This window comes from Colletotrichum aenigma (assembly GCF_013390185.1).
Source record: "Colletotrichum aenigma strain Cg56 chromosome Unknown KSG_Cg56_contig01, whole genome shotgun sequence".
NCBI lineage: Eukaryota > Fungi > Ascomycota > Sordariomycetes > Glomerellales > Glomerellaceae > Colletotrichum > Colletotrichum aenigma.
In genome coordinates this window covers 5867452-5878314 of record NW_023500907.1, presented here as the reverse complement: position 1 = coordinate 5878314, position 10863 = coordinate 5867452, and the positions used below count along the sequence as shown (strand labels likewise).

Sequence of the window (10863 nt, the reverse complement as noted above, 5' to 3'; positions counted from 1 at the left end):
GCAAGAATTACGTTGACTTTGTCAAAACATACATCTGTATTCCCAGCAGTGAAAAGCATGTTCCGTTTAGTTAAGCCCTCAAGGTATCTCTAAGGTAGAAGTTTAACAAAGTTTCATGACCATGACCCAAAGGGTCAGCAGCAAAAAAAGAACCACAAGAAAGCACAGGAGAGGGTTCGAACGAGAGACCTAACTCAAACGAAGGGGGCAAAAAAACATCCTTATACCATAGGTAACCATTCGGCCACAGAGGCTTTCGGGACGCACCACACGATATCTGATGCGGCAGAAGCTGGCTTTATATCTCCTGGGCGCTGTGGATCGTAGCATGGACCTTGGAGCTAAAATTTGAACCTTCCACACATGCAATTTCGTTCCCCTTTTCTTGCGTTCTCTGACCGAAATATGCTGCTTTCTACCCAGTTGTCACTTCTTGTCTTCTTGAACTTCCTGCTATGTTGCCTTCTACGCTTCACTCTGCATTCAGTGTGATGTTTGGACACCGCATATGAACAGTTTCCTATGGGCTCATGAGATCTGGCATCACCTTGTCTCTTCTCGAGCAACGACCGCCATGGGAACAAACGTAAGGCCCATGTTGCGCTTTAATAATCCACCTCGCATATTTGTTAGTGATTTCTTTTAGGAATCCATTTGGTTATGCGGAGCTCCATACTACGACATGACCCCAAGTCGTACTCTCCCTGACACAGATTTATTCGGCTCTTAACAGACTTTCTACACAATTTTGATTTCTGCTATTTCACTTCTTTGAAGGCTGTAAAGGCACTCGATTGAGGCTGTCACGCTGGTGACCCCCTTCCCGACGCATTAGAGTACGCTCGTTCAAGTGGTCAGGTGCTCTAGTGCTGGTCTTGCCACTTGCCATACCTTTGACACCGCCTAATCATGCCTCCTCCTTCCTTGACCCGCCCTCCCCTTTGGCTGCTTCTCTACACTCACTGCTCCTGCCGTTAATTCCTTTCCGGCAACTTATTTGCTAACGTCTCCATTAGTCCCATTCCATCCGCGCACCTTCTCATTCCAGCACCCTTATGGCTCTTCACTCTTCACATTTTCGGTCTACCTTCTCGCTGCCGCCTTCCATTTCTGCCAACTCCCGGGGTCCTTCCCCAATCTTCTTCTCCGCCGTCTCCTACATCTTGCCGGTTCCCTGGGTTTCCGTTAATATATCATACTCACTTGGCCTAGCTGGCAAGCTTGACTTGGTGAGATCGCCGACAGGTGACGTCAAAAGGCCCCAAGTTCGAATCTGCATCCCTTTTTGCGTATGAGCTAATTCTCGCGCTGGAATCAAAGGGCAGTATGCTTTTGTTTTGCTTAAGTCCCGCTGTGGGCGAGATGTGGAAAGTCGAACGCCTATAATCAATCGAGGCACCGTAGGCCTGTCGAACATACTCTGTTTTATAACGCTCGGCACTACTGACTCAGTACGGGGATAATGATGGGCTATTTCATTCAATTGGTATGAATAGCGAGGGGCCCAAAAGATATTGTCTTGTAGGTGAGATCAGTGACTTGGAGTCGAAGCTCCTAGACTACATGCACAAGACCGATTCAAGTATCTTGAACACCAAAATGTTTGACTTTTGGTCTAACCTCTTCACCTGTGATCTTGTGTTCCAAACCTTGCACGCGAGCATATATCATTACCTCTTCTCAGTCTCTTCCACGTGCGCCACCTCCCCGACATGTGCAGCCTCCGCTTGCTTCAATGCGCCCTCTGCCGTGCCAGTTCCAGCCTCCGCGTCCTCTCCATCAAACAGGTAGGCGACGTTCTCAAGCGTACGTCCACGAGTCTCGGGGTACCCAAACCAGACGCTCACAAGCATGATAACCAGCACGGCAAGGAAAACGAGGTAGTATTTCCAAGCGATAGACTCCAGCGCGATAGGGTTGACGAAGGTGTTAAAGAAGACACAGGCCAAGCTGACCATCAACGCCACCGTGAGACCCTTGGCGCGGAGGCGGTACGGCCATATCTCGACCGGGTAGGCGACCATTAGGGGCGTCAAGGCGATGTCGTAGCCGAGGTAGAAGATGAAGAGAAAGGGGATGACGGCCGTGCCGGTGGGTGCGTTGCCCGTCATTGCGAAGCTGCCGGAGAGGCCGGTCACGATGGAGAAGGAGATGAGCATGATCGTGCCCTGGATAGTATGATGGTTAGCAACAATTATTAGAGGTTAAATGTTTAGGAACTCACTGATGCCAGGAAGAGAGCTCGTCTTCCGATCTTATCCACCATGATAGCAGCGCTGGTGGCGCAGATCAGGTTCCAGATTTGGATGCAAGCCGAGATAAGAGTTTGGTCATCGACGGACTTGATGCCTGCGGATGAAAGGACGAGGGCCAAATAGTACGAGATGACGCCGACACCGCACCTTTATCGCCAATTAGTTACTAGACGTAATGGAAGGAATGGAAAGCCGACATACCATTGCGCAAAGACTCCCAAACTAACAGAGATAAACAGACGGTGTCTGTTTCCAGGCGTGCTGTAAAGATCGGCCCACGTCGTGGCGGTGTGCGCCTCCCTCTCCGCGCGAATCGTTTCCTCGATTTCCATCATCTCGAAGTTAACCAAAGGAGAGTTGATGTCACCGCCAGCGTGTGCGTTGGCAATGACCACCCTAGCTTCGTCGATACGGTCTACGGAGACGAGCCATCGAGGCGATTCGCCGATCAGAAACAGGCCCGGAGCCGACAGGAGTGGGAGCGCGATCTGCAGGAGGGATGGCATTCTCCAAGACCACTCGGTGAGATGCCTCGTGGCGAAGGTACACCAAGCCGCGACGACAGCTCCAGCATACCACATACCTTCACAGAGTCAGTATAACTTTTGTCGAAAGGATATGAGCAGTGGATCTTACAGTTGTAGAGTGAGGATACAACTCCGCGATGAGTGGGATACGCGTTCTCAGTGATTAGCAGCGGCGCCGAGAGGAAGAACCCAGAAGCACAGCCAATTATAAACCTGGCGGCGACGAAAGCGCCCTCATTCGGTGCCGCCGTCTGCACCGCTGTACCAATTGCCAGAAACACCCATGAGATATAGATTCCGACCTTGCGGCCATATTTATTGCACACCCACGCGGCGGCCGGGTATACGAGGACGTTACCGAGGGAGTATGCCGCGTTGACGAATCCCAGCCACGGGCCGGTGGGCTGGTTCATGAAGGTGTGCCATTGCGGGAGCGCGAGCAGGCCGTTCATCATGGAACCGTCGTAGCCGTTGGCCGAAGCGCACATCATGATGGAGATGATGCACAGGTTGAGGCGCAGGATGTGCGGCTGCTTATACCACGGATCGATGTCCGGGAGGACGGCGGCCAGCTCAGCGCCGACGGCCTTTGCGTTTGCCGAATTCTTTCGGCCCATGTTGGAAGTCTGGGGAGGTCGGGAGAAGAGGCGAGGTAGTTGTCGAGAGAACTGCGGCTCTGGGCCCGGGCAGAATTTTGAGAACTCGAGAGGACGAAGCTATGGCTATCAAAGCATTTCGACGTGCCATGCCGCCCCGTTGTATCATCTTGGCGTGGACCGAGATGCCCCTAGCCTCTGACTTACAGGGAGATGGATGCATTCGCTAGAACATCGGACAATTCATCTCGTTCATGGGGTATTGAGGAGGATACCCCGCATAGCTCCCTGTTCATGCAACTGCGAAGGTGGGCCAATGACGCGGTTGATCAGGCCGCGAACGCGCGAGACGAGGCCTCTTTCGCTTTTCACAGGTATTGTTCCATGGCCTCGAAGTGGATTCGTGGGGGATTCAAACCGGGTTGGGCCACTGCGCCGCTGGGGAAACGCGGAGACCGATGTTCTCCATTGAGTCGGGCCTTTGAATGCGGAGAGTTGCAGCCAATGCCAAGTCAGAACAGCGGTTGGCCCTTCCTTTTCAAACCATGTGGCTGGCTTTGTTGACTCGTTCCTACAGGGAGTCGGCGTGACTGTGTCAAGATTGTGTTAGACTCGAAGTCCTCAATCAGGAAATGGAATAATCAGTTCGCATGAACTAATTCACCTACCTCAGAGACAACATAGGACGTGACGATCACTTCTAAAGTAGTGTAGCTTCCAGAATGCCATCAACCTCATAGTTTCTTGCTTGATTTAGCGGCGGCGGGTGTATCCGCCGGAAGAGTCCAGAGCATGGCGGGGCAACACAACGGGTCTTCTTTGCCCATGACGGGATGCCAATGAAGTTGAAATGTCGTTGGTACACTCACCTTACAACTCTATCACGACTATATAGACAAGACAGCACCTAAACGTTATCCCGATGCCATTTTCTCTCTGGTTCATGGATCATTCACACTCGGTAGGCAACCAACCCCAAAATCCAAGTCTCACGCAATACTGCTTACCCCGGTCACCTAACTCCCCGCATCTTCGGTCTCAAAGTCCTTGTTCCCCACACGATCCCCCCGGATCAAGCCAGGAACGCGGTCGCAATTGGCTGCCTCTCGTTGATCTCCAATTTCTGCAACCACTGAGGCGACATGGCCAAGGAATGCTCCGGTGTTGACATCGGCAGATGCGTCCTCCATCTCAGCTCACTCGCGGCCAGGCACTTCCTTGCCAAACAAGCGTCTTGTTCCCGTCCAAGTAGCCGCGGCCGATACTCCACGTCTTGCCGACGCCGACACTCCACAGCCGATACTCCCCGTGAGGTAACTCAATAGACATCGGCCCATCAGTTTATTCTCTCACCTGATGAAATTATCTCTACCACCAAGACACCTTACCCAGACAAAACTTTCGTGCGGAACACAGTCTAGACCATTTCCCCACGGGCAACTGCCTAGTCCAGATGAACCTGCGGAGTCCATTCCCCGTGGGGAAGTTTAACAGTTCAAGTCCAGCCTCATACGATTGAACCCATGCAATTGCAGCCGCTGATCATGCCTGAACTACGCGGTACAAACGGCGCGTCTCTCGGGCTTGGTCTGGAAATGAAAAAGGTTCACCGTCGCCAAGAAATGCCATCGACACTCGTCTGCCGCTGAAGACCTCGGCTAGCGGGCGAAAGAACACTCGCGGAAACCGCGCAAGCCGCGCGCCCCAGTCGCTTCCGAGGTGCACAAAGTGAACATTTCTCGAAACAACAAGGATGTTGATTAGGTTGTAGGTGTTAACAATCTGGAAACATTTTCCGCATAAAGTAACCCTGTGCGGCCGAGCGAGCCCATCATCTGAGACCAAAGATGGCATCACCATCCATCCAGCTTCTGGTTCCCCGAACTTCTGTCTCCCCGCGCTTGAACAGCTTCAACACGCCTGTATTATCGGATGCAGCAGCTACATTCAACGCAGTCTTGCGTTCACCGTCCTCCAACAGGGGGTCCAGCCCTTCATCAAGAAGCTTCTTGAACCTCACTTCGTGTCCCTTGGCCGCGATGTGGAGCAATCCCTGACCATCGTTTCGCTGGACCGAGAAATCCGCACCAGCGGCCTTTAGAACAGCAAGTTCGCCTGCATCATCGTAGGTCTTTATATCTCTGTGTATTTTATAGAAATGCTTCTCGTCTGGCGTGAACCCGCCAAAGTAACCAAACAACGGCGTCTCGCCTTGAAGATTGCGTGCATTGACGTCGCAGCCGTGCTTGATGAGCGTCTTGAAGAGGGGCCGTAGGGTGGAAATCCATAGCATTCGACACAGGATATGCAGGACGGTGTTTCCATCGTTGTCGGTGATCAGAGGGCCTGCGCCAGCGTCAAGCAGCAGGTCGGCGTATGTCGTCTTCTTTTCGTAGAGGGCGCGTTCGACGGCAAGGTGAAGTGGTGTTTTGCCGTTCTTGTCTCTGTGGTTGACGGTTGACGGATGAGATTGTGCAATGTACGAAAGCGATTTCACCATAGACGGGACGCTCCTATCTCTGACTTGTCGGAATTGGAGCATGTGATGCAATGCGTTACTACCATCCATGTCTCGCGCCTCGGGATCGGCCCCGAGTTCGATGAGGCGTTCGAATACCGTGATCCCTGTGGGTTTGTCTTCTTTCCATTCTTCTTCAGCTTCCGGGCCAAACGGCATGTCTGGACCTCTCTTGGAGGAACACGCAGCTAGGAGAAGGGTTCGATTCTTCCCATCTCGATGATTGGGATCGATGCCTTCTGATGATAAGCATTGATACGTAGCATGGCTGTCGGCCAGCAGCTCGTGTAATACCAGACATCTTTCGTGGCTTCCCGGTGCATCGCTTGGGTTCTCCGCTGTTTCGGTTTTGGAGATATTGAATGGTCTTCGGCGGGCAAGCCTTTGGTGATCGCAGTCTGCTGTTGTGCATCTGGTGAACTCTGCAAAGGGGTCAGCGCCGCAGGACAGAAGAACTCGGATAACCTGGGAAATGGCTGGCCATTCTTCCCTCGGCGCTGGTTTCCCTCGCTTCCCTTTGGGATACATCTTTGTTGCCGCATGATGGAGCGGATACCACTCATAGTTTGGGATGTCATCGTCGTTCCAACGACGCACAGTGAGTCCTCTGGGATCAATTTTGAAAGTACCCGTAGGACTCCGTTCCAGCCTCATGTTTGGGTCAACGCCTGACGACAGTAGCGCCCCAAGCACTTTATCATCTTGTCTGTCAATTGCCGCAAAGAGAACGTCGGCTTTAACAATAGCCCCATGCTCGATCAAAAGACGAATCATCTCGGCGTCAGAACCGGCATATGTGAGACATGTGCGCCCCATCGTGTCAACGGCATTCGTGTCCGCGCCCCCGAGAATGAGCAGGCGAGCTGCGTCGCGGTGAAATGGCCCGGTTCTTATGTTTCCTCCACATTCAAGGGCAATTTGAAGCGGCGTTTGCCCCTGGGCGTTCCTCAGCTCAAGGCTCGCGCTACGTCCGATGAGATATGGTAGAGCTTGCGCCACATGCCACCAATGATTCCCCCTAGCAAGCATATGCAGAGCACCTTGCATGATCTGCAACTCATCGTTACCAAACTTCATGGTGCTCCAGCTCATTTCGTTGATATCGGCGCCGAAGTCTTCAACTAAAAGACAGAGAACGTCGAAAACTGGAAGCTCCATGTGGATGGCTTCCAGAATGAACGGCCTGGAACTCTTTTCTGACTCCTGCTTCCTCATCCAGGAAGTATCGATTTTGGTTCTTGGGGTTTCTGTGTTCCTCCCTCCACAATAGATGCCCTCTTCTTGTCTTCTTTTGGCTTCCAGCTGAATGATACGATTCACCAAATATGTGAAGCCGCCACGTATTAGTTCTTCGAGGCCGGTGAGTTTTAGACGCTGATTTTCAGTGAAGAAATCGACACCACAGTGGAAGAGTTCTTCCACAAGATAGTACTGGCGCCGCTTTAATATCGACCAAAGAAGTTTCCGGTTCGGCCTCCCCTTCTTGATACTGTCGTAGTTCCGCAACGCCGTTATGGTGGTCTCATCGCGATACTTGACGAGGTACTCATCGAATGGTGTTTCTTCGTGGCCGATTCGGTGACGAGAGGGGCCGAGTTGACGCTTCTGCGATGCTACAGTCCAACATCTGAGAGTGTAATCTCCACATCCCAAGGAGGTAGTCGAAACCCCTGCGAGCTTCTCATTCCAACGGCGTCCTACCCAAGGCCATGAGAGATCTGCACCCCTATCAAGGAGCATGTCGATAATCTCATCGAGTCTGGCTGTGTCTTTTGACAGATGATTGTTGCCGATATATTGGGGACGGGACAAGTCTGAGAGTTTGAGACCAGTTGCGTCTCCATTTCCTGGCTCAGGGGCACGTCTATGAGGAGCATCCCACAGCGTATGTTCCGCTTCGAATAGGTCGCAAGCCTCGCGAAGACCGGAGGCCTTGACATTGGCGCCTGCCTTGAGTAGCATAGCAACAACTTCGGGACGGCCTGATGTACAAGCGTAATGAAGGGGTGTTTGGCCCTTCTTGTCTTCATGATTGACGCCGGTGATAGGCAGGGGGCAATCATCTGCTAGCCAAGCGCCTCGACGCGCATCTTCAAATCCAGCTAGCTGGTAGAGAGAGTCTAACAACAGTCCGACAATGTTGCTTTGCCTGCTTCTAACGGCGAGGTGGAGTGGGGTCAAGTCCTCATTGGTGGCAACATTCGGGTTAGCACCTGCGTCGAGCAGCTTCTTGGTATGGTATTCTGAAGCGGTGACGGCAAAGTGCAGCGGAGTAATGCCGTCTTCATCAGCAGCGTCGACTGTTCCCGCCCGTGAGATGAGCTCCAAGGGGTACGCCGCGTCCGGTTCGCTTGACCCTCGACGAGCCTTGCACGACAGGTTGTGAAGTGGCGTTCTTCCTTTCTTGTTCGACTGCTGAGGGTCAAGTCCCAGGTCCAGGAGCTGCTTCTAGACAGGAATGACGCTGGTGAAGTTATCGAAGTTTGAAGGATGCCAGCTGAGTTCGTGGAGCAAGCTATTCCCATCGTTGTCGACAACATGCAGATCGAGCCCCAGGCTGATCAAGAAGTCCAGTCGGGGATATTCCTGGTAATCTAAAAGTCTCTTTGAGATCCCAGGATGGCTTCTCACAGCTTCGTGCAACAAACTGCGACCTTTGGCATCGCAAGTGTTGAGCGTGGCACCCCGTTCTATCATTGCCTTCATGTCTCTGTGAGGGTCTTTGCGATCGGAAGTACGGGACTTGGCCATTCTGAAAAGTGCGGTACAGCCATTTTTGTCTTTGGCGTTGATGTCAGCTCCGGCACTGAGTAACATGTCCCATATCTCTTTCGGATAGTCGCATGAAAACCTCATGACGTCCATGGGTGTCATGTCAGACTTGTTTCTGAGATTGACGTCGGCACCTAACTCGATCAGTTTCTTGAGGATTCTTGCGTCTGGGTTAGACTTTCCGAGGGCGACGTGCAATACCCCATTACCCTCGCTGTCCACGACCTTACAGTCCGGGCCATACTCTAAAAACTTGAGAGCCACGAATGTAGCGTTGCGATCGAGGAGGAAGAAGAGCGGCGTCTTTCCATTTGAAGGTACTGCCGCATTCAAATTCGCGTGGCCATTCTCAATCAGTTGAGATACGCTGTCTGTATTTCCCGGATTGTGAAGGGGTGTGTGGCCCTGGTTGTCGGCGATATTTGGGTCAACGGATCTTTCTAGCAGTAAACTCGTCCACACAGGATTGTGTTTCGCCGCATGCAGCAGCGTTGATCCATCTGAAACCCGCTGGTGGATATTCTCACCACACTCGATGAATGCTTCAAGAACCTCTCTAGCCGCTAAAGAGTCACTTGTCAGAGGTGTCCTATGAGTTCGAGTCGGGCCTTCGCAGGCAATGTACAGGGCAGAAAGATCCCGTCTTCTCCGTGGGTCGGATGTGTTTTCGGATTCCTCAATATCGAACTCGGAATTGCTGTCGGAGTCGTATTTTGGCGCATTACAGCCTCCGAACTCTTCGTCTCGTTGACATTGGATCGTAACGTCTGCGCCACTCTTAAGGAGTAGCAGAGCCGTCTGTGCACTGCCACTTTTACAAGCTCGAAACAGAGGCGTTCCACCTCTGATTTTGCGGTTGATGTCAACGCCAGGCTCCGCCAAGATTCTGTTGACAATCTTATCCTGGCCTCTTTCAGCTGCCCAAGCCAACGCTCGATGAAGGGCCTTCATGTCATGTAAGAAGGGCAAAAACTCCTCCACTGCTTCCAAATGCCCCTGATGGCAGGCGTACTATTGAAAGAAGTCAGTTTTCACACGGCAAACCTTTCTTCAGCGGTGCATAAGCACAGCCAAGCTGGACTGACCATGAGCGGAGTGTGTCCTCTCGTTCTTGATGCGTTACCACACCAGTTGCCGGAATTCTCTTTCGTCTTCGGGGTCAATGGGTTGACGCCTGCTTCGAGTAAAACCTTGACAACCCCTGCATGGTTCATTAAAGCAGCTCGATGGAGAGGCTTGAGTCCCTCATGCTCATCTTGGTCTGGGTTCGCGCCTGCGTCAATCAACGTTTTAACGATGTCCTTCGTCCCACACTCAGCTGCCCAGAAAAGTGGCGATCTGCCGTTGACATCTACAGGGTCAACGGCGGCACCCGGTACGGTCAGCTGATGCCTCACCCAGTCAGATAAGCCATATCTGGCCGCGATATGCAAAGGGGTTACGCCGCCAATCCCTTCATCCCAGCGAATTTCGAGCCATGTGTTCAACCAATGAGGGTTCTCGACAAACATGTCTAGTGCCTGGTTCATCTCCTTCTGCGGATAACCTTCGCGGGTCGATTTGGCAAGATGGACGTGCCAGTTGCTTGCTGCATAAGCAACGAAGGGATACTTCAAGTTTACTTCAGCAGTGTCTAGTCTTTTGTAGCCGCGCCTGGGTTTGTTTGAAGAGCGATCTACCGACTCGTCTTTCTCGGGACTCATCTCATCGAGGCAACCGGCCTGTAGGTAATTCAAACATGCTAAACCAAGTCTGGCGTTCGTCTCTCCGGAGGTCAGAATATGGTATGCAGAATTGTGGTTCCTGTTGATGTCTGTGAGGTACTCTGTGAGTGTGTGGTGAATCACACAGACGGTCTCGTCGGGCAGTATTTTCAACAAAGAGCCACAAGCTGCTCTCACGATGTCTTTGCTGAGCTTGAGGTCTTGGTTGACGAGACTATGATGGGTGGCCTTGATGATATCGGCCATCTCCAGTAGGCCAAGCGGTCGGGTGGCGTGTGTAATCCATTGTAGAATGAAGAGCTGAACGTCTTTGGGAACGCCAGACCTCCGTGAGTGTTCACGGAGCAGATTGGAGTATATGGCCGACATATCCTGGAGCAAAGCCTTCATAACCTTCTTGGCATAGGCTCCTGGGTTGAGGAAGGCATCCATGGCGAGTTTGGCATATAAGAAGATGCCATGCGCTTGACC

General features: G+C 52.3%; 2 protein-coding genes across 2 annotated transcripts; both read right to left on the bottom strand.

The window, feature by feature from the left end:
- Window positions 1–1670: 1670 nt before the first annotated feature.
- Window positions 1671–3399, bottom strand: CGCA056_v001547 (Lactose permease; the record flags this gene model as incomplete). The annotated part of the gene is made up of 4 exons (XM_037316807.1): window positions 1671–2168; window positions 2225–2402; window positions 2457–2838; window positions 2892–3399. 4 exons carry the CDS (start codon window positions 3397–3399, stop codon window positions 1671–1673), a joined length of 1566 nt encoding a protein of 521 aa, XP_037184734.1.
- A 1810-nt stretch (window positions 3400–5209) lies between these two features.
- On the bottom strand, window positions 5210–10824 carry Ank3-0 (Ankyrin-3; the record flags this gene model as incomplete). Its single annotated transcript, XM_037316806.1, has 3 exons — window positions 5210–8308; window positions 8360–9679; window positions 9754–10824. 3 exons carry the CDS (start codon window positions 10822–10824, stop codon window positions 5210–5212), a joined length of 5490 nt encoding a protein of 1829 aa, XP_037184735.1.
- Between the last annotated feature and the right edge of the window lie 39 nt (window positions 10825–10863).